The sequence below is a fragment of the Nerophis ophidion genome, linkage group LG07, assembly GCF_033978795.1.
Source record: "Nerophis ophidion isolate RoL-2023_Sa linkage group LG07, RoL_Noph_v1.0, whole genome shotgun sequence".
Classification (NCBI taxonomy): domain Eukaryota; kingdom Metazoa; phylum Chordata; class Actinopteri; order Syngnathiformes; family Syngnathidae; genus Nerophis; species Nerophis ophidion.
In genome coordinates, this window is record NC_084617.1 from 42,529,481 (window position 1) to 42,553,857 (window position 24,377).

Below are 24,377 nucleotides of genomic sequence, written 5' to 3' on the forward strand. Positions count from 1 at the left end.
CTATAATATAGGTTTTTTATACATAAGATCATTGTCTCCCAAAACGTTGTTAGTTAATGATATCATCAGAGACAACAATCTTAACGTCATCGGTCTCAGCGAAACCTGGCTTAAACCAAACGACTTTTTTGCGCTAAACGAGGCATGTCCTCCTAACTTTACACATGCGCATATTGCCCGTCCTCTGAAAAGGGGTGGGGGGGTCGCACTAATATACAACGAAAACTTTAACCTTAGTCCTAACATAAATAATAAATATAAATCGTTTGTGGTGCTTACTATGAGGTCTGTCACACCGCTCCCTCTACACCTGGCTGTTATCTACCGCCCCCCAGGGCCCTATTCGGACTTTATCAATGAATTCGCAGAGTTCGTTGCTGATCTAGTGACACACGCCGATAATATAATCATAATGGGGGACTTTAATATCCATATGAATACCCCATCGGACCCACCGTGCGTAGCGCTCCAGACTATAATTGATAGCTGTGGTCTCACACAAATAATAAATGAACCCACGCATCGCAACGGTAATACGATAGACCTAGTGCTTGTCAGGGGTATCACTGTTTCCAAAGTTACGATACTCCCGTATACTAAAGTATTGTCCGATCATTACCTTATAAAATTCGAGGTTCAGACGCATGTTCGGCAAACTAATAATAATAATAACTGCTATAGCAGCCGCAACATTAATACGGCCACAACGACAACTCTTGCTGACCTACTGCCCTCGGTAAAGGCACCATTCCCAAAGTATGTGGGCTCTATTGATAACCTCACTAACAACTTTAACCACGCCCTGCGCGAAACGATTGATAACATAGCACCGCTAAAGTTAAAAAAGGCTCCAAAAAAGCGTACCCCGTGGTTTACAGAAGAAACTAGAGCTCAGAAATTATTATGTAGAAACCTGGATCGCAAATGGCGCACGACTAAACTTGAGGTGCACCATCAAGCATGGAGTGATGGTTTAATAACTTATAAACACATGCTTACCTTAGCTAAAGTTAAACATTACTCAAATCTCATCCACCGTAATAAAAACGATCCTAAATTTTTGTTTAGTACGGTAGCATTGCTAACCCAACAAGGGACTCCTTCCAGTAGCTCCACCCACTCAGCTGATGACTTTATGCAATTCTTTAGTAAAAAAATTGAAGTCATTAGAAAGGAGATTAAAGATAATGCGTCCCAGCTACAACTGGGTTCTATTAACACTGACACGATTGTATATACGGCGGATACTGCACTCCAAAATAGTTTCTCTTGTTTTGAGGAAATAACATTAGAGGAATTGTTACAACGTGTAAATGGAATAAAACAAACAACATGTTTACTTGACCCACTTCCTGGGAAACTGATCAAGGAGCTCTTTGTATTATTAGGTCCATCAGTGCTAAATATTATAAACTTATCACTTTCCTCGGGCAGTGTTCCCCTAGCATTCAAAAAAGCGGTTATTCATCCTCTGCTTAAAAGACCTAACCTCGATCCTGACCTCATGGTAAACTACCGACCGGTGTCTCACCTTCCCTTTATTTCAAAAATCCTCGAAAAAATTGTTGCGGAGCAGTTAAATGAACACTTAGCGTCTAACAATCTATGTGAAACCTTTCAATCCGGTTTCAGGGGAAATCACTCCACGGAGACAGCCCTCGCAAAAATGACTAATGATCTATTGCTAACGATGGATTCTGATTCTTCATCTATGTTGCTGCTCCTCGATCTTAGCGCTGCTTTCAATACCGTCGATCATAATATTTTATTAGAACGTATCAAAACACGAATTGGTATGTCAGACTTAGCCCTGTCTTGGTTTAACTCTTATCTTACTGATAGGATGCAGTGCGTCTCCCATAACAATGTGACCTCGGACTACGTTAAGGTAACGTGTGGAGTTCCCCAGGGTTCGGTCCTTGGCCCTGCACTCTTCAGCATCTACATGCTGCCGCTAGGTGACATCATACGCAAATACGGTATTAGCTTTCACTGTTATGCTGATGACACCCAACTCTACATGCCCCTAAAGCTGACCAACACGCCGGATTGTAGTCAGCTGGAGGCGTGTCTTAATTAAATTAAACAATGGATGTCCGCTAACTTTTTGCAACTCAATGCCAAAAAAACGGAAATGCTGATTATCGGTCCTGCTAGACACCGACCTCTATTTAATGATACAACTCTAACATTTGACAACCAAACAATTAAACAAGGCGACACGGTAAAGAATCTGGGTGTTATCTTCGACCCAACTCTCTCCTTTGAGTCACACATTAAAAGCGTTACTAAAACGGCCTTCTTTCATCTCCGTAATATCGCTAAAATTCGCTCCATTCTGTCCACTAAAGACGCTGAGATCATTATCCATGCGTTTGTTACGTCTCGTCTCGATTACTGTAACGTACTATTTTCGGGTCTCCCCATGTCTCGCATTAAAAGATTACAGTTGGTACAAAATGCGGCTGCTAGACTTTTGACAAGAACAATAAAGTTTGATCATATTACGCCTCTACTGGCTCACCTGCACTGGCTTCCTGTGCACTTAAGATGTGACTTTAAGGTTTTACTACTTACGTATAAAATACTATACGGCCTAGCTCCATCCTATCTTGCCGATTGTATTGTACCATATGTCCCAGCAAGAAATCTGCGTTCAAAGGACTCCGGCTTATTAGTGATTCCCAAAGCCCAAAAAAAGTCTGTGGGCTATAGAGCGTTTTCATTTCGGGCTCCAGTACTCTGGAATGTCCTCCCGGTAAAAGTTTGAGATGCCACCTCAGTGGAAGCATTTAAATCTCACCTTAAAACTCATTTGTATACTCTAGCCTTTAAATAGACTCCCTTTTTAGACCAGTTGATCTGCCGTTTCTTTTCTTTTTCTCCTATGTCCCACTCTCCTTTGTGGAGGGGGTCCGGTCCAATCCAGTGGCCATGTACTGCTCGCCTGTGTATCGCCTGGGGACATCTCTGCGCTGCTGATCCGCCTCCGCTTGGGATGTTTTCCTGCTGGCTCCGCTGTGAACGGGACTCTCGCTGCTGTGTTGGATCCGCTTTGGACTGGACTCTTGCGACTGTGTTGGATCCATTATGGATTGAACTTTCACAGTATCATGTTAGACCCGCTCGACATCCATTGCTTTCCTCCTCTCCAAGGTTCTCATAGTCATCATTGTCACCGACGTCCCACTGGGTGTGAGTTTTCCTTGCCCTTATGTGGGCCTACCGAGGATGTCGCAGTGGTTTGTGCAGCCCTTTGAAACACTAGTGATTTAGGGCTATATAAGTAAACATCGATTGATTGATTGATACAATGTTATGCAGAGGTGTGCTTACTACAATTCTATAGACAAATAATCATACTTGCCAACCTTGAGACCTCCAATTTCGGGAGGTGGGGGCTGGGGGTGGGGCGGAGGCGTGGTTGGGGGATTGGTTGGGGTGGGGGGCGTGGTTAAGAGGGGAGGAGTATAATTCACCAACTCGAGTATTTCATATATATTATATATATATATATCAATATATATATATATACTGTAAACGTATGAAATACTCGACTTTCAGTGAATTTTAGCTATATATTTATTTTATTATATATATAAATATATCAAATACACAGTAATAAAAACACAGTTGTTCTACTAACTGTACTGTGCTTGCTGGTTACTAAAAACAACACTTAGGTTTCACTATTTGAGTAACCTTTGTTCTGCCATTTGCGTATTGGAGAGCTATCTCCGAATCCGGGAACATATCCTTCACGGATGTGTTGTAGACATCCGCAAATGAGAACGGGATGTTACTTACAGCTATCAGTATAGCCATCTTTGTCTCAGCATAAGTTACACCATTGGGTCTCCATTTTGCGAGGTGGCCCATAATACTGGGTTGTGAATGATGGTGCATTGCAGACGTTTTGTGCTTCGCTGACCGTTCATGACTGAGTATATCCCCAAGCCAGGACACCTCGCGGTGGGGGGGGGCAGTGGCTACGCGGGGACGTCTCCCCGCGCCACTCCCTGCAACTGACCTCACTGGGGTGTTGAGCCCCAAGTGTTGTCCCTCCTTCTTAGCCACATCCAGAAACTTGCCTTCTCTGCCTCCTCTGCCAACTCCTTGATGGCCCTCCTCAGGCTGGAACCGGTCATCCCCGCCGCACGCAGGAGCCGTGTTGCAGAACCTCCTACGAAGCCCCTGCATCCGATCTCCACGGGGTGAATGGACGCAGACCAGCCTACCCCCTTGCAGTCCTCTGCTAGGTCGCTGTACCTTTTGAACTCATGTGCTACTGGTATTCCCTCCTCCCATGGCACGGTTAGCTCAATGATGAGGACTTTCTTAGCAGTTGAGGACCACATCACAACGTCTGGTCTTAGCGTTGTCTGTATTACCTCATTTGGGAAGACTAGCTGCTTGTCCAGGTCAACACGCATCTCCCAGCCCTTACCAGGGGTAAGCAGAAGTGATGATCTTTCCTTCTCTGTCTTCTGTCCTACCTCACCTGGTTTGATAAACTTGATGTTTGACCGATGGGGATCTTTAGCGTTGTTTGCCCCGACTCTGCATCTCTCTAACAGCTCTCTGCCAGCTTCCTCAGCACCTGATTGTGTCGCCACCGGAATCGCCCCTGCGTCAGCGCAACCCAAAAGGATGTGCTTGAGTCCTGCATTGCCTTTGCTGCACAGATAGCACTTGCTATCGCTTCCAAACCACTGGGCGAGGTTTCGAGGGCATGGCAGGGTGTCATACGCTGCCCTCACGAGGAAGCTTAGCCGAGATTGAGGAGTTCGCCAGATGTCGGCCCAGGTTATGACTCTTTGGATGGTATCCTCCCAGCGAGTCCATGCCCCCTGTTTTCCCTGGGATACGGCCTTGATCTGATACTGGTCTTGTGCTACTTGTGTGACCTCTTCCACCACCATGGCCTTCCTCTGCTGTCTCGTGGCTTTGGACCAGAATTGGACTGGTTTCCCCCATCCCAGTCCTGCCCGGCTGTCTTGGACTCTTCCCAGGATCTCCTTGTATTTCAGCCTCGAGACAGCTTGATCCATCTCCACCTGGGCCCTCCACTTTCGTCCAGTGCGGACAATCACCGCTGCACTCTTCACAGCTTCGTCTCTTGATTCCCTCATCTCCAGTACAAGGCGAGTCTTCTCCTGCCTGTAACCCAGATTGATGGACTTTAGAGGAAGTTGCAGAATGTTTTTGCCGAAAAGATCCGTTGTGGTGAAGAAGGAGCTGAGCCGGAAGGCAAAGCTCTCAATTTACCGGTCGATCTACGTTCCCATCCTCACCTATGGTCATGAGCTTTGGGTCATGACCGAAAGGATAAGATCACGGGTACAAGCGGCCGAAATGAGTTTCCTCCGCCGTGATAGGGTGAGAAGCTCTGTCATCCGGGAGGAACTCAAAGTAAAGCCGCTGCTCCTCCACATCGAGAGGAGCCAGATGAGGTGGTTCAGGCATCTGGTCAGGATGCCACCCGAACGCCTCCCTAGGGAGGTGTTTAGGGCACGTCCAACCGGTAGAAGGCCACGGGGAAGACCCAGGACACGTTGGGAAGACTGTCTCCCGGCTGGCCTGGGAACGCCTCGGGATCCCCCGGGAAGAGCTAGACGAAGTGGCTGGGGAAAGGGAAGTCTGGGTTTCCCTGCTTAGGCTGTTGCCCCCGCGACCCGACCTCGGATAAGCGGAAGAAGATGGATGGATGGATGGACCTGTGTCCGAGAAACAGCGAGGGAGGCCCAGCCACTTCCTGATATAACCGTTGGCGGTGCTGTCCATCTTGCTGGCCTGAGAAGATGGAATTTCGGCTACTTTCAGCGGCCACATCACGCGGTGGAAAAGTGTGAAGTGGTAACACCAAACCTTCAGCTTCCCAGGAAGTTGGCTGCCGTCGATCCTTACAAGCCCCTCTTTTAGTTGTTTCTGGACCACCCTCCCCATCTGCCTGTCCGAGAGCTCTGCTGTATACTCCCTCCCGAGGCTTCGGATGGGCTGCTCTGCCAGGAGTGGAATCTTCTCAACTCCTGCTGTAAAGACTGTCCTGTCATCTCTCACACCCTTCCTGATTGACAGGCTCCTGGACTCAGAGGGCTTTATCTTCATTCTCGCCCAGATGGTCGGTTCGTCGAAACGCTTGAGGAGTCGTGCTGTGGATGGGGCAGTCTGTAGGATGCTTGTCACATCATCCATGAAACCTCTCAGAGCGGGGAGTCTTCCTCCTGACGGTGTTTTCAGGCCTCTGGCCATTTGCCTTGCTCCAATGAGTAACACTTCAAATGCAGCCACAAAGAGGATTGGTGATATGGAGCAGCCCATGGCAATTCCCACTTCCAACCGCTGCCATCCTGTCATGTAGTCATCTACTGAGAAGCACATGTGCAGGTTGAAATACTTGGCTATGATGTTACTGACACACACACAGGAACGTGGAAGAAATTCAGAACAAACTCAACCAGCTTGTGTGGTACTGAGCCAAAGGCATTTGCCAGGTCGAGCCATAGGCATTTGCCAGGTCGAGCCATACCACGTGGAGGTTACTCCTTTCTCTTTTGGCACGCTGTATCTGATCCCAGATCACGGATGCATGCTCTATGCACCCCGGAAAGCCTGGCAGTCCGGCTTTTTGACAGCTTGTATCAATGTGTCAGTTGTTGCTGACGAAGCTGGATATCCTTCTTGCCAGGACAGAGAAAAATACTTTTCCCTCCACGTTCAGTAAAGCCTGTCGCCCCTCCTCCAGTGCACTTCGAGGTCAGCTGCAGGGTCGTCAGCTGGTGCCACCGTTCACTGATGTTCACTAATATTATTTATTATTATCATTGGTTATTGTGAGCGAACTGTGGTGCTCAATTTCCCAGGGATCAATAAAGTACATTCTATTCTATTCTATATACAGTGGATGGCAGTATTGTCCTGTTTAAGAGGGTCACAACATTTCCTGAGTCAGGTCTGCATGGAGCTGGAAGGGGCGTGGCCTCCAGCTCTGCCTGAATTTCGGGAGATTTTTGGGAGAAAATTTGTCCCAGGAGGTTTTCGGGAGAGGCGCTGAATTCGGGAGGGTTGGCAAGTATGCAAATAATGCTTTTTATAGTTGCAGAGGAGAGTGGGGTGACGTGAAATATTTTCGTCTCCCTGGAGAAGCACTGTTTTAAAGTGTACTAGAATATATAAATATGCCTTGTTGGGTGTATTAATTAGGGGTAGGAATCATGGGGCCCCCACCGATTCGATCGGGTTCCGATGTCTTGGGTGACGATTTGGTTCCGAATCAATTCTCGATTCTAAACAATTCTTGGTTGAAACCAATTCTCGCAATGTATTATTTAGTGTAATGATAATATTCCAAAACAGGTTAAAATTTTGTCATCATGGTGGTACTTAATGAATACTTAGGTCTGCTACACTACTGTATTTTAATGTTGGTCATTATGGTGGTACTTAATGAATACTTAGGTCTACTACACTACTGTATTTTAATGTTGGTCATTATGGTGGTACTTAATGAATACTTAGGTTTACTACACTACTGTATTTAATGTTGGTCATTATGGTGGTACTTAATGAATACTTAGGTCTACTACACTACTGTATTTAATGTTGGTCATTATGGTGGTACTTAATGAATACTTAGGTCTACTACACTACTGTATTTATTTTTGTCATGGTGGTGATAGAATGTTACGCAGAGGTGTACTTACTACAATTCTATAGAAAAATGATGTGGGGCGGACGCAAAATGTTTTTGTCTTCCTGTGGGGCCGGGGGGTGCGTAACAAAAATTAGTTAAGAAGCACTGTTGTAAAGTGTCCTAGAATATGTAATTTTTTGTTGTTGGGCATATTAATTAGGGGTGTGAATCATGGGGCCCCCACCGATTCCATCAGATTCCGATGTCAGGGGTAACGATTCGGTTCCGCATCAATTCTTGATTCTAAACAATTCTTGGTTGAAACCAATTCTCGCAGTGTATTATTTAGTATAATGATTATCCTTCAAAAAAGGTTAAAGGTGAGTGCATGAAGATGGCCTACAAATTTATTTTTAAAAATGTATAATAAAAAAAGGGGGAGTTTTACATTTATTGTTTTTATACATCTTAAAAAATATATGAATCTACTTAGAATCGGGATGAATAAGACTGTGTCAACTCGATTGTGAGTTGATTTTTTTTGTGCACCCTTAATATTAATGGTTGGAGTTAAAATGATGAGCAACACAAATGTGTCACAATCAGGCGCTTCTGAGTCAAATACCTGGCATCCACGGGCCGTTGCGAACCAAACTAAAGGGTAATATATCTGCCAATTTCTAAAAATAATCATACTCCCTGGCACCCCTACTTGAGTGCTTAAATAGCGTCAAATCCTGGTCGGCCCAGAAAAAAGTGAAGTTGTGCTGCTGGGCAACAGTGATCCTCTGCTGGACTTGGACTTTCTTAAGAACTCTGTATGTCCCACAGTCACCAGCCTTGGAGTCATTATAGACCATGGTTTTAAATTTGCCAGACAAATCAACGCTGTTGTAAAATCAAGTTTTTATCAATTTCGGCCTTTAACAAAAATGAAATATTTTTTATCTTTTAAACAATTTGAACAGGTCATGCATGCTTTTATCTCATCAGGTCTGGACTACTGTAATGCACTTGAAACTGGAATAAGTCCAAATGCACTGTCACGCTTCAGTTAGTCCAGAACTCTGTGGCACTAATTTTAAAGGGAACCAAAAAAAGGGAGCACATCATCCGGATTCTCGCTTCTCTGCATTGACTTCCTGTTCGTTTTAGGAATAATTTGAAAATGTTTGTTTTTAAATATTTGAATGGATTAGCCCCAAAGTACATCATCCAAGGGTATGATGTAGTTCGCGCGTTGAGCACCAAGGGCCAGTTCCAACATGTGGGGCCTAAAACGAGGCTTAAAACTAGGGCCCTTCATTGTTGTTGGCCCTAAACTTTGGAATGTTCTGCCCTCGCATGTCAGACTGTTTGAAGTGTTGTCTTAAAACCCACTTTTATTCTCTAGCTTTTAAATCGGTATGAGTCGTGTGGTCCTTTGTGTCTTTTATTGTTTTATTCTACAAAACACAAAACCAGTGAAGTTGGCACGTTGTGTAATTAAAAAAAACAGAATACAATGATTTGCAAACCCTTTTCAACTTATATTCAATTGAATTGACTGCAAATATGAGATATATAATGTTCAAATTGAGAAACTTGTTTTTTTTTTGCTAGAAATAATAATAATAATAATAATAATACATTGCAAAAAAGTTGGCACAGGGACATTTTTACCACTGTGTTACATGGCCTTTCCTATTACCAACACTCAGTAAACGTTTGGGAATTGAGGAGACCAATTTTTGAAGCTTTTCAGGTGGAATTCTTTCCCATTCTTGCTTGATATACAGCTTAAGTTGTTCAACAGTCTGTTGTCGTATTTTAGGGTCCATATTACGCCACCCATTTTCAATGGGAGACATGTCTGGACTACAGGCAAGGCCAGTCTCGTACCCGCACTCTTTTACTATGAAGCCGAGGTAACACGTGGCTTGGCATTGTCTTGCTGAAATAATCAGGGGCGTCCATGATACCGTTGCCTGGATGGCAAAATATGTTGCTCCAAAACCTGTATGTACCTTTCAGCATTAATGGTGCCTTCACAGATGTGTAAGTTACTCATGCCTTGGGCACTAATACACCCCCATACCATCACAGATGCTGGATTTTGAACTTTGTGCCTAGAACAATCCGGATGGTTCTTTTCCTCTTTATTCCAGAGGACACGACAGCCACAGTTTCCAAAAACATGTGGACTGAAATGTGGACTCGTCAGACCACAGAACACTTTTCCACTTTTCAACAGTCCATCTTAGATAAGCTCGGGCCCAGCAAAGCATTTGCGGGTGTTGTTGATAAATGGCTTTGGCTTTGCATAGTAGTTTTAACTTGCGCTTACAGATGCAGCGACCAACTGTAGTTACTGACAGTGGTTTTCTGAAGTGTTCCTGAGCCCATGTGGGTTAAAGGGGAACATGCTGGTCCGCTACCCTTGGGATGGTTTCCTGCTGGCTCCGCTGTGAACGGGACTCTCGCTGCTGTGTTTGGACTGGACTCTCGCGACTGTGTTGTATCCATTGTGGATTGAACTTTCACAGTATCATGTTAGACCTGCTCGACATCCATTGCTTTCCTCCTCTCTAAGGTTCTCATAGTCATCATTGTCACCGACGTCCCACTGGGTCATTATTGTCACCAATGTCCCACTGGGTGTGAGTTTTCCTTGCCCTTATGTGGGCCTACCGAGGATGTCGTGGTGGTTTGTGCAGCCCTTTGAGACACTAGTGATTTAGGGCTATATAAGTAAACATTGATTGATTGATTGATTATCACAAAAAAAATTAGTTCCCAGTGGCTTATTTAATTTTTCGAAGTTTTTCTCAAAATTTTACCCATCACGCAATATCCCAAAAAAACGGCTTCAAAGTGTCTGATTTAAACGTCATTATATCCACCCGTCCATTATCCTGTGACGTCACAGCGTGACCACACAGAAACAAACATGGCGGATAGCACAGAAAGGTATAGCGATATTAGCTCGGATTCAGACTCGGATTTCAGCGCCGAAAGCGATTAAACAGATTACGCTGATGTCACTTTTTGATGCAGTACCGCCTGAGAGATCGAAGGTCCGTAATACAAACGTTTGTATCATCGCTTACGCGCAGTGATTTCTCTAGATTCTCTGAACCTTTTGATAATATTTTGAACCGTAGATAGTTAAATCCCCAAATTCCTTGCAATAGCTTGTTGAGAAATGTTGTTCTTAAACTGTTCGACAATTTGCTCACGCATTTGTTCACAAAGTGTTGCCCCATCCTTCTTTATGAATGACTGAGCATTTCATGGAAGCTGCTTTTATACCCAATCATGGCACCCACCTGTTCCAAGTTAGCCTGTTCACCAGTGAGATGTTCCAAATAAGTGTTTGATGAGCATTCCTCATTTTTCTCAATCGTTTTTGCCACTTGTGCCAGCTTTTTTTTAATCATGTTGCAGGCATCACATTTGCAAAAAAATAACATACGTTTTCTGGTTCGAACGTTAAGTATCTTGTCTTTTTGCAGTCCATTCAATTGAATATACCGTATTTCCATGAATTGCAGCAGGGCATATAGTATGCGCCTGCCTTGAATTACTGCCGGGTCGTACTCGCTTCCCAAAAATTATTAGCGCATGTTTAGGATTACCACCTGGTCAAACTCGTGATGTCACGAGTGACACTTCCCCTGTCATCATTTTCCAAACGGAGGAGGCTGATTTCAATACTGGTAATTTGAAATCGCATAAAGGGAAGAAGATTAAGAGCTCTTCAGTAGGATTTACATCTTACATCACACCCAAATTTTTACTGCATACCTTTGGTAAGTGCCGGACTGAGAAGAGGTTTTAAAATAATTAGCTCATGCTTACTTCTACCGCATGCCTTTAGTAAGCGCAGGAGTGAGAAGAGGTTTTAAATTAATTAGCTTCCTGGCGGCAAATCAAGGAAATACGTTAGGTTGAAAAGGATTTGCAAATCATTGTATTCTGTTTTTATTTACGATTTACACATTTGTATTAATTAGTTTTTATTGTTTTATTCTATTTTATTGATGTATTTTTTTCTATTATTATTATTATTTGGTTGTTAATTGTTTGCTTGTTTCATTTGAAATACTTGTAATTTGACTACTTTTACTGTTTATGTGCAGCACTCTGGAGACAGTTTTGTTGTTAATAGTGCGATGTAAATAAAAGGGATTGGACTGGATAATCCATCGGTGGAAATGTAGCTTTAGACTTGTGCGACAATAGGTCTTTCAACACTTACTGCAATACCAAAGCGGGTTATTTCTTGCTTCTCACACTCAGCGATGATGGTGTCCCTGAAGGCTTTGTCGTGTGATTCCCCGTCGGTGATCACCACGATCACCTTGGCGGCACCCGGACGGGCCCCGTATTTGGCGTTGAACCCCCACTGACTGAAGGAGCAGACGCCATAGGTGTATCATGTGTGTGCTACAGTACGTGTAGAAGCAGACCCACCTGGCATATTGAATGGCATGGAAGGTGTTGGTGGAGGCACCTTGCATTTGAGTGAGTTTGGAAGCGGCATTCAACACCTCGGCTTTGGTCTTGTACTGGTTCAGTGTGAATTCAAACTTGGAATCCACAGCGTACTGAATGACACTGACCTGGCACAAAGGCACCAAACGATGACGCGCCACAGACAAAATGGCACCCATGAAGTGTCAAACCTTTAGTCACCTGAGTGTTTTGGGGCCCAATTTCGAGCGTGGGTATGAGTTTCTGAAGGAAGTCCCTCATTGGAGCCCAGGGGTAGATGCTGTTGGAGCCATCCAACACTATCACAATGTCCATCGGCCCGCCGCACGCTGAAAAGGCAGCAAATGACGTGTCAGGAGCAGCAAAAATGTGTGACTCTTTGACGCCGCCCGGGTTGCTCCCCACAGTTTTTCAAAAATGTATGAAAATGGAAAAAGACTGTGGAAAAATTTTATTTTTTGTTATATTATAGTTTCTTTAGAGGACAAACATAATACAAAACATTCCTAATTGTTAGAAATCCCACTGTTTATGATAAACATGCTTCACTGATGACAGTATTTGCCGAGCACCATTTTGTCCTACTAATTTTGACGGCCCTTGAACTTACCGTAGTTAGTTTACATGTACATCTTTTTCTGATGCTGCCACAGAAAAACGTGTTTTATGCCACTTTTTTGTCTCATTTTATCTCCCTGACGTTTTATGCTGTGTGTGAATGCACAAATGTCAGCTTTGTTGATGTTATTGTCTTGTTGGAGTGCTAATCAGGCATATTTGGTCAGTACAAACCAATCGATTCTAACATGCTATTCAGGCTAGTTGAACTGTATGTACACATTGCATCATTATGCCTTGTATGTAGGTATATTTGAGCTCATTTAATTTCCTTTACTTATGTCCTCTGCGTATTTAATTTATATTTGCATGTCTCATGACACACTATCTGTATCTAATATTGGCTGCATTACTAATAGTTGTTTGTGTGCCATGTTGTTTCAGACCACAGCAAATCTTACACAGCTTGTAAAGATTTTAACAAGTCCATCAGAAGAAGACAGCCTGACGTTTCCTTTAACTGTCTTTCCCGTACAATGAAAATCTTACTTTGCTAGTCCACCCTTCAACAAGTCACACGGTACTTAGCTAAAATAAAATACAAATAAAAAATGTTATATACAAGGCACAGTGAGTAACATAAAATTATTGCACATTCTGACTCACAGTCAACGGTATAAATATGGAGGTGACATTGGGTCACAGCAGCAGTTTAAAGTGTCTTTAGTGATCAGCAGCAGTTTAAAGTGTCTTTAGTGATCAAAGGTGAAAAGTGTCTACAGTGATGGTTCACAGTTTGGGGGTGATCATGGTAGCCGTCTTTTTTAAAAGATAAAAGTAAAAGGGGGGGGGGGTGTAGCTGGGGTAGCTAGCATTCACAAGTTAGCATTCACAAGCCTGATGGCCTGTGGGTAGAAACTGTTTGTCAGTCTCGTAGTGCTGGCTTTCAGGCTCCTGCATCGTCTGCCTGATGGTAGGAGGCTATAGAGACTGTGCTGGGGGTGTGTACTGTCCTTTATGATGTTGTGTGCTCTCCTGGTGGCCCTGGTAGAGTACATGTCCTGTAGTGAGGGGAAGGCTGCTACTGATATGTACTGAGCAGTTTTAATCACTCGCTGGAGTGCCTTCCAGTCCTTAGCAGTGCAGTTTCCATACCAGACCATGATTGAGCTGGTAAGGTTACTCTTAACCGTACTTCTATAGAAGTTGCTTAGAATTTTGGGTGGCATGCCAAATTTTCTCAGCCTTCTTAGGCAATACAGTCGCTGCTGGGCTTTCTTTAATGTTTGTTGGGTGTTGTGAGCCCTGGTGAGGTCCTCGCTGATGTGGGTCTCGAGGAATTTAAAGATTTTCACCCTGTCCACCTTTGTCCCCCCTATGTACAAAGGTGTGTGCTGTGCACTCCTTCTCCGTGGGTCAGTAATCATCTCCTTGGTCTTGTCTGTGTTCAAGGAGAGATTATTAACCTGACACCAGGCCACCAGTTCCGTTACCTCCCTTCTGTACGCTGCCTTAGCTCCCCCGGTGATCAGTCCGACGACCGTAGTATCATCTGCAAACTTGATGATACCGGTGTTGTTCTGGGAGGCCACACAGTCGTGTGTGAAGAGGGTGTACAGTAGGGGGCTCAGCACGCAGCCTTGGGGGGTCCCTATGTTTAGAACCTTTGTGCCTGAAATCTGGTTGCTGACTCTGACTGACTGGGGCCGGTTTGTGAGAAAGTTCAGCACCCAAGTTTAGCAAGAGGAGTTTAGCAATAAGGTTTTGTGGGATGACCGTGTTAAAAACAGAGCTGTAGTCGATGAGTAATAGCCTGGCATAGATGTCCTTGCCCTACAAGTGGGTGAGGGTGGTGTGGATGACGGTGTTGACTGCATCGTCAGTGGACTGGTTCTGCCGGTAGGCAAACTGTAGAGGGTCAAGTGTGTCTGGGATGGTCTTCTTGATGTGTGACTTGACTATCCTCTCGAAGCACTATTGGGGTGAGTGCAACGGGGCGATTCAGACAGGTCACAGGGATTTTCTTTGGCAGGGGCACGATGGTGGTGGTCTTGAAGCAGGTGGGCACAACAGCTAGTGCTATTGACAAGTTGTATATGTCAGCAAGTACGTCAGCCGGCTCTGATGAGCCGACCCTGGGGGCCCAGCCAGGAATGCTGATGGATTTACACAGGTCATTTCTGGCTTTCTTGTAGTCCTCAGCGTTGCCTGAGACAAATGCAGTGGAGCGGGCATGTAGCTTGGACCGAACATCACAGTTAATCCAGGGTTTTTGGTTTGGGAATATATTGTATTGTTTGTGGGCACAATGTTTTCCACACATGTGTTGCTGTAGCCAGTCACACTGGAAGCATATTCCTCTATGTCCACAGACCGTCATCCCTCTGAGCAGCAGTTTTGAACATGTCCCAGTCTGTGCTCCCAAAGCAGTCCTGAAGCACTTGTTCAGTGTCTTCATTCCACACTTAAACAGTTTTACTCACTCCGGGGGCTTGGTTAAGGCGCTGTCTGTACGCTGGTTATAGAAAAGCTGAGATGTGATCAGATAGTCCAAAGTGTGGTCTGGGTACAACCTTGTAAGCTCCCCTCACGTTACAGTACACCTGGTCCAGAGTATTTTTCTCCCTCATAGGAAAGTTCACATACTGATGGTATTTCGGGAAGACACTCTTTAGGTTGCCGTGGTTAAAATCCACAGCTACCGTGAACGCAGCATCAGGGTGTGCGGTCTCTTGTTTACTGTTGACGTCAGGCAGCACCCCCAGCGCTGTTGTGGAGTCCGCCCGTGGCGGGATGAAAACAGACAGTATAAACACTGCACTGAACTCCCTTGGCAGGTAAAAGGGTCTGCATTTCACCATCAAAAACTAAATTTTTCCGAGCAGAGTCTTTCAACCACCTGTACGTCCGAGCACCGGCTGTTACTCACGTAAACACAGACACCACCGCCTCTCGCCTTTCTTGAAGCCATTGTCCGGTCTCTACGGTAGACTGAGTGCGTTGCTCGCTTGATGGTAGAGTCTGGGATGCTGTGCGAAAGCCCTGTTTCCGTGAAAATAAGACCACAGCAATCTCTCAGTTCACGCTGGGATGTAATCCTGGTTCTCAGCTCATCCAGCTTGTTGTCGAGCGAAGGCACGTTAGCGAGCAGCAGACTAGGTAGTGGTGGTCGTGTAGCTCTAGGTTTAGCATAGCATGTAGCCCAGCTCTCTTGCCTCGCCACCTTGTTGTTGTTTTGGTCTGGCTGTGGTTAGCAGGGTTTTGTCGTAGCAGAAAGTTGAAGTCAGTCGGACTATAAGTGAGGTCATGGTGAGCTTTTCCGATGTCCAGAAGTGCATCTCTGTTATATCTCACTGTTGCATGCAATAAATTTGCATTTAAGATGCAAATCAGGACTATTATAACTAAAAAACTTGGTTGTTGTCGGGAGGACGACACAAAGACGTCAGCCACGGGGGGCGCCATCTTGTCATAGAACAACAAGAAAAGAACAAAAATAAACATTGAACCGAACCAAAAAAAGGTCTGAAGCCTGGATTTTGTGAAGTGTTGGGCCCCTAGTATTGTTCTTCTATAAATGGGAGATGATGACTCACTCTGGATGGCAGGGGAGAAGGCGGGCTGGGCTTGAAAGAGGGGGCTCAGTCGTGCACATACTCCCGGGTAGAAGTTCTGATCACCACACTGCTGGGCCCAGAGAGGACCGCACATCTGAAGCGCCACAGAAGACAACAGGTCATGTAAGGAAGCAGCTCAGAATCACATTTGAGTATTCCATTAGTTATTTAGTGTATAACAGACATGGAGCACGTCTCTAACCACACTCATCATACTGAACATTCAAGACAAATGCAGGAAGAAGAAGGATGGCGACGGAGGTAAGGAAAAAACTCTCTTCAGTGGAATAAACCTCCAACAGAACCTCTTCAGCCAGTGACATTAATTTACAATCCGAGCTAGCACCTTTTGAAGAATTTTTAACATTTGTACACATTAAGGGGCGTTTTCAAACCAAAAAAACATGAAATAATCTGTGATCAATCACGATTAATTATGAGTTGAATACAAACAAAATGTGATTTTTCGAGTCGCAATTACATATTTTGATCATTTGACAGCCGTAATATTTTTATAGAAAATTTGCCACAACAGAATAAAATAACAGTGATCCCCAAACTGTGGTATATGCGGGCTCCATCTAGTGGTGCGCTAAATAGTTATTAGAAAATTCAAACAGGTTGTTATTGTTCAAACTGTGCATAGTGGTACAGTGGCCAAACATATTAAAATTTCTTGTTAAATAAATCCACTGCCTTGTTTCCAATGTATACTTGGGCCTATTATACTACTGCATTTTAATGTTGTCATTGTGGTGGTACTTAATGAATAATTTGGCCTACTACACTATTGTATTTTATTGTTGTCATTATTGTGGTACTTAATGAATACTTAGGCCTACTACACTACTGTATAAAAACCCCGTTTCCATATGAGTTGGGAAATTGTTAGATGTAAATATAAACGAAATACAATTATTTGCAAATCATTTTCAACCCATATTCAGTTGAATATCCTACAAAGTTAAAGTTAAAGTACCAATGATTGTCACACACACCCTAAGTGTGGTGAAATTTGTCCTCTGCATTTGACCCATCCCCTTGATCACCCCCTGGGAAGTGAGGGGAGCAGTGGGCAGCATAGGTGCCGCGCCTGGGAATAATTTATGGTGATTTAACCCCCAATTCCAACCCTTGATGCTGAGTGCAAAGCAGGGAGGTAATGGGTCCCATTTTTATAGTCTTTGGTATGACTTTGCCGGGGTTTGAACTCCCAACCTACCGATCTCAGGGCAGACACTCTAACCACTAGGCCAGAGAAACACTTCAGAAAACCACTGTCTCTAAAGACAACATATTTGATGTTCAAACTAATCAACTTTTTTTTTGGCAAACAATCATTTAGTTTAGAATTTGATGCCAGCCACACGTGACAAAGAAGTTGGGAAAGGTGGCAATAAATACTGATAAAGTTGAGGAATGCTCATCAAACACTTATTTGGAACATCCCACAGGTGCCATGATTGGGTATAAAAACAGCTTCCCAAAAAATGCTCAGTCTTTCACAAGAAAGGAGGGGGCATGGTACCCCTTTGTCCACAACTGCGTGAGCAAATAGTCAAACAGTTTAGGAACAACGTTTCTCAAAGTGCAATTGCAAGAAATATAGAGATTTCAACATCTACGGTCCATAATATCATCAAAAGGTTCAGAGAATCTGGAGAAATCACTCCACGTAAGCGGCATGGCCGGAAACCAACATTGAATGACCGTGACCTTCTATCCCTCAGACGGCACTGTATCAAAAACCGACATCAATCTCTAAAGGATATCACCACACGGGCTCAAGAACACTTCAGAAAACCACTGTCACAAAATACAGTTCGTCGCTACATCTGTAAGTGCAAGTTGAAGCTCTACTATGCAAAGCGAAAGCCATTTATCAACAACATCCAGAAACATCGTCGGCTTCTCTGGGCCCGAGATCATCTAAGATGGACTGATGCAAAGTGGAAAAGTGTTCTGTGGTCTGGCGAGTCCACATTTCAAATTGTTTTTGGAAATATTCGACATCGTCTCATCCAGACCAAAGGGGAAGCGAACCATCCTGATTGTTATTGACGCATAGTTCAATAACCAGCATCTGTGATGGTATGGGGGTGCATTAGTGCCCAAGGCATGGGTAACTTACACATCTGTGAAGGCACCATAAATGCTGAAAGGTACATACAGGTTTTGGAACAACATATGCTGCCATCTAAGCGCCATCTTTTTCATGAACGCCCCTGCTTATTTCAGCAAGACAATGCCAAGCCACATTCAGCACGTGGTACAACAGCATGGCTTCGTAAAAAAAGAGTGTGGGTACGCAGTGGCAGAGTGGCCGTGCGCAACCCGAGGGTCCCTGGTTCAATTCCCACCTTGTACCAACTTCGTCACGTCCGTTGTGTCCTGAGCAAGACACTTCACCCTTGCTCCTGATGGGTGCTGGTTGGCGCCTTGCATGGCAGCTCCCTCCATCAGTGTGTGAATGTGTGTGTGAATGGGTAAATGTGGAAGTAGTGTCAAAGCGCTTTGAGTACCTTGAAAGTAGAAAAGCGCTATACAAGTACAACCCATTTATCATTTATTTATTTACTTTTCTGGCCCGCCTGCTGTCCAGACCTGCCTCCCATCGAAAATGTGTGGCGCATTATGAAGCGTAAAATACGACAGTGGAGACCCCGGACTGTTGAACGACTGAAGCTCTACATAAAACTAGTATGGGTAAGAATTCCACTTTCAAAGCTTCAACAATTAGTTTCCTCAGTTCCCAAACGTTTATTGAGTGTTGTTCAAAGAAAAGGTGATGTAACACAGTGGTGAACATGCCCTTTCCCAACTAGTTTGGCACGTGTTGCAGCCATGAAATTCTAAGTTAATTATTATTTACAAAAAAATATAACGTTAATGAGTTTGAACATGAAATATCTTGTCTCTGTAGTGCATTCAATGGAATATGGGTTGAAAAGGATTTGCAAATCATTGAATTCCATTTATATTTACATCTAACACAATTTCCCAACTAATATGGAAACAGGGTTTGTATTTGAATGTTGTCATTATGGTGGTGCTTAATCAATAGTTACTACACTACTGTATGTTAATGTTGGTCATTATGGTGATACTTAATGAATAATTGGGCCTACAACACTACTGTACTTTAATGTTGTCATTATGGTGGTACTTGATGAATATTTAGGTCTACTGCACTACTGTATTTAATGTTGTCATTATGGTGGTACTAAATGAATACTTAGTTTTACTACACTACTGTATTTTAATGTTGTCATTATAGTGGTACTTAATGAATACTTAGGTCTACTACACTCCTATATTTGAATTGTGTCATTATGGTGGTACTTGGAGAGTCAAGTGTTTTCTGAGGTGGTATTTGGTTGAAAAAAAAAGTTTGGGAATAACTGATGGAGATTAATAAAACATAGACAAATTAAATGTGAGTTTAAAAAAAATATATTGGAGTTGAGATTTCATTCACAGTTCACACAATTGCCTGGTCTCTTGTTGCTAGGCAGAGTTCACAGAGCTTAATGAAAATAAACCAATGAAAAAATAGTCATATTTCAGAAGCTGTTAAATGGCAAACAAGGAGTTAATAGTGTATCAATATACACATTAAAATGCTCTTTTACCAATACGCTGAATTGGTGCTCTGTTACATATTAAAACAAGTGAAAGTTTTTATGGACTGTGCAACGTATAATATCACGATAACGCCACCACTTAGCATTAGTGGTTAAAAGAACATAAATATATTTGTGAAAATTGTCTATATTTTTCACAATGAATAATTATATTGAACTTTAGTTGGCCAATGATAACTGAAATCTTTGATTTACAAATCCCTCTGCGAACTTTTCCATTTACGAACCTTTTTGGATTGATTTAGATTGCACCAAATATGCGAAACATGTCTCTGTGTACGAACACTTCCTTCGTTCATTTTGTGTCTGGCTGGCAGCCATTTTGTGCTTGCTCATATCGAAGAGATTGAGGAAGCAGGATTTGTACCACAACAAGTTTTCAATTGTGATGAGAACATACTTTTTTGGAAATATATGCCAAAGCGGACTTATTTCACAGCGGAGGAAAAGACCACGTCTCCCTCCAGCCCCTCCCTTGTTTCCACAGTCTCCTCTTTTCTCTCCCTTCTCATGAGAGGATCTTTTGCCGATAATGTACTGTAAGTGGATTTTACTTGTTAAAATGTTCATTATTGTAACAATATTGTTTTTAAAGTTAAGGATCTTTGTGATTTCTGATTGTTTGTGAGAGCACCAAAAGGACTACTCTGTGTGTGCGCATGCTGGCAGGGTGGCACACGTAGGACAGTAACCTGTCATTATAATTTATTATTACTTGTTGTTAAATCGTTAATTGGTTGTTAAATATATATTGTATACATTGTCAAAGTTAAGGATTTTTGATATTTCTGATAGTTTGTGAGGGCACCAAAGGGGCTTCTCTGTGTGAGCGCATGCTGTCAGGGTAGCGCATACAGGACAGGTCAACCTGTCGTTATTATTTATTGTTACTCATTGTTAAATGGTTAATTGGTTGTTAAATATATATTGTATACATAAGGGGTCCCTACATTTTTTGACTGTGTTGGTGATGCCGCCCGGTTAACTGTGTAAGTGTGATTGTGACTGTGCAATATAATAGTTTTGTAAGAAGGGTCTGAGATTTGGATTTCAGAAAAAAAAAAGGCTATCTCCTCTCCTTGTTAAAATAAAACTTTGTTGTGCGCGTGTGACGCAGAAATAAAGAGAGGTGTTGTGAGAGATAAGACATAGCTGTTTGACTATTACCCTTCCTCCCTTCCCGAATATATATTTGTTCTATGCAAGTTCAAAGTTATAAATAACACAAGGTGGAAATGAAATACGAGAGGAGGCTCTGTTAGGAGAATATTTGAGATAAGAGATGTGTCTTGGTAACGAGGGTGTGTGAAGAGGGCTAAAGTACAGACAAAAGTCGCCACACTCAGCGCTCCCGTTATAACAAAACGTTGAGTAGCATTAAACCAATTCTAATCAGAGGACATACTAAGTTATGAGAACTTAAGTAAACAGACAGCAAGTAAACCAGAAATAATAATTAAAATAAATAACAAAAAAGCAAATTTCTATGTGATACTGAAGCGTGTAGAATTACATGTAGAGAATAAAACTAAATGGAAAAACGAAACAACTGATAAGAATAGAGAATAATATGAAAAAACGAACTGACTGGTCTTCCGCCTGTTGCGCATGCGCCAGACAAATCAAACGACCCACCCAGACCTTGACTAAGCCACCACCCCCTATTCCAGTGACAAGCGAGGGCGGTACACACATGCCCCCTCTAAAATTGATCATACCTCCAAAACTTAAAATGTCTCCATTAACTCAAATTCCTGAATCCTCCCTTTGCACATCTGACCATTTTCCTCCAGCAGATGGCAACCTCGCATGTGCACACCAGACATTTTTGACACATGACATACATCCATATAACACACGCTATGGAACGCAGGAAGGCCACATATATCCACTTTTTCCTGATAATAGGGGCATATTTAAATATAAGCCTTTTGCCGTTGCAGACAAGCAAGCCATTGTTGACAAACTCCCACCTATACCTGAAGGAGAGAGCCTTTGGCGAAACACTTTAGACAAAGCTAACCCTGATGTACACGGTGCCGAAAGCAACACGTGAGGGACATCTTATTCATCATATGCAAAATTGGACAGAGCAGGATGATGACAACAAGGCTGGTGGTAGAGTAACAAGGAAACAACTACTTAATTCACAAATCACTGAAGCAAAAATGTCAAAAGAACCGAAAGGTCAAAAATCAGCTTAAGTATATTCAGCAGTGGGTGACCTTCCTTTTGAGCTCCAGTAGGTGGAGGAAAGAATCTTCAACGGACGTGAAACCAGACGGTTGAACTCGGGTGGTGGACAACGCGGTGCTTCAAGGCCAGTCCGAGGTGGAAACTGTTTCATCTGTGACCAGTCTGGTCACTGGGCTCAAGAATGTCAGAGCATTTCCGAACAGGAAAGGTTCCGTTGTGCTGCCAGACGAGCACGAAGACGTGACAGAGGGCGCTCACAGCAGAAGCCCCAGCAGGAAATACAGATAGGCCCTATGCTGGACATGTTTCAACGGACAATGTTACCAGTTCGTGATTGACACTGGTGCCACCCACTCATCTCTGAATGCAGAGGTACCAAAGAAACCGTGTGCTTCCCTTTTGAAGGTCGAAGGCTTCGCTGAGGTCACAAAAATGTTACCTGTCACCAAAACACTTCCGGTTCAAATTGCTCTACACACACTGAAGCACCCCTTCGTGGTCGACCTGAACACACCTTGCCTGCTTGGTAATGACCTGCTTTACAAACTGTACCCTGACAATCAATATCGCACAGAAGGGACCTTCCTTGTGTTACCTGACGGCACAACCACCAAACTGCGACAACACTACTAAGGCTCCTCCACGAGCTCATACCACAGCCTGAAGCATCAGAAATGGCTGACACCTACTGAGCACCCCAACTCCTGCTCCAACTGTTCAATCAGTGAAAACCCTGGCTGACTGAGCTGTTTCTGTGTGTATAACCACCCGACCCGCCATATGTTATAATCACCAATTAGACGACTCATACCAGGAGGCCTTTGACTCCTTTATATATATATATATATATATATATATATATATATATATATATATATATATATATATGTATATATATATATATATATATATGTTGGAACTCAAGGTGTGGCTGCTCATGTTGACCTATCTTTGCAACAACTAGCATGGTATAAGATGGACACAAATGCTGTCCCACATTGTTCCCTTGCTCTCTGTGCCGACTACGAAACCAAAGACTTAGGTCTAATGATGAAACAGGGCGTAGCTGCCGATGATTGAACCGACACACAAATAACACATTTTCAATTGTTTCAGTTGTCTATTAAACACATAGGTATGGGCTGCACCTTGGACACCCCGGTTGTAGGCTACAAGGAGCTAGCAGCTACAAAACAGCTGAGCTAAAACTACACATGACATTTAAGCATATCAAATAATTATGGTTGCTTATTACATGCACAAAGTCGCCGAGACAGAAGTCTGATAGAAAATATTCAGTAACAAACGTGTCCACATCATTCAACTTTCTACAAAATGACCTTCACTTAACAAATTATTGTGGCCACCAGGTGTGGTAGAATGTCAAATTACTATTGCAAAAGCATCTGTTATTGGTCACACTCCTGCTGCCTCTCTTCCTGCTGCTTCTCCTCCTGCTGTGCGTCCGGACAAGCGCACCACGGGCCACGCCCACATGCGCTCTCTCTCCGCTGCGGGCCCGCCTCCTTGCACCTGCAGACATACAGCAATCTACACACCTGCCCGTGATGAGCGATCAGCCTTCAAGAGCAAACGCAGCCTGAGATCTGACGCCAGAACGTAGCTTCACGTACCCGGTACAGTAAGCCCACACGTATCTAGCTTGTCCGCATGTGCATACTCTCTCTCTGTGCTCCCTCCCTGTCGTGCTCATTGTCTCTTGTGTTGTGTCGTCCTCCAGCTTCCCGCCATCCTTCCTTGTCGTCGAGTTGTGTCTCGTCACCTTGGACCTCCCGTGGATTTTCCCTTGCCTCCCTGGACATCGACCTCTCGCCTGCCTAACGACCACAACGCCACGCTCCTGTCCTTGATCTTCCGCCTGTCCCCCGATGCTCGAGTCTGCCTTGCCCTTGCTGGACTTCCGCCTGGATCCCAACACGCACCCTCAACACCCTCTGGCAACCATATTCAGATAAGTCTCACACTTAGTCACACTACATCTCTTTGGTTTAATTACACATCTCATTGAGATGTGCTAGTAACCTCTCCCCCCAGGTCAAAGAAGAGCGAGGCTTTAGTAACTTACACACACATAGTCTTACAGTAACTTACACACACATAGTCTCACAGCCCAGAAGACGACGCCGAGAGAGATCTACCCCTGTTGAGCTGCCGTCTACCGTTGTGTAGATCTACCAGACCTGCTCAACTGCTGTATCATATATCCTTACTTGAGACCAACCTATGTACTCG

At 43.7% G+C, this 24,377-nt stretch overlaps 1 protein-coding gene across 2 annotated transcripts in view; it reads right to left on the bottom strand.

Annotated features, from left to right (window-relative positions):
- itga2.2 (integrin, alpha 2 (CD49B, alpha 2 subunit of VLA-2 receptor), tandem duplicate 2) overlaps window positions 1-24,377 on the bottom strand; it is a 133,175-nt gene that overhangs the window by 85,319 nt on the left and 23,479 nt on the right. For both annotated transcript variants that reach the window (XM_061906188.1, XM_061906189.1), the window contains exons 5-8: window positions 16,264-16,378; window positions 12,311-12,438; window positions 12,089-12,237; window positions 11,874-12,024 (exon numbers count right to left, since the gene is read on the bottom strand). In XM_061906188.1, coding sequence (XP_061762172.1) covers window positions 11,874-12,024; window positions 12,089-12,237; window positions 12,311-12,438; window positions 16,264-16,378 — 543 coding nt within the window. The remainder of the gene's footprint in view (window positions 1-11,873; window positions 12,025-12,088; window positions 12,238-12,310; window positions 12,439-16,263; window positions 16,379-24,377) is intronic.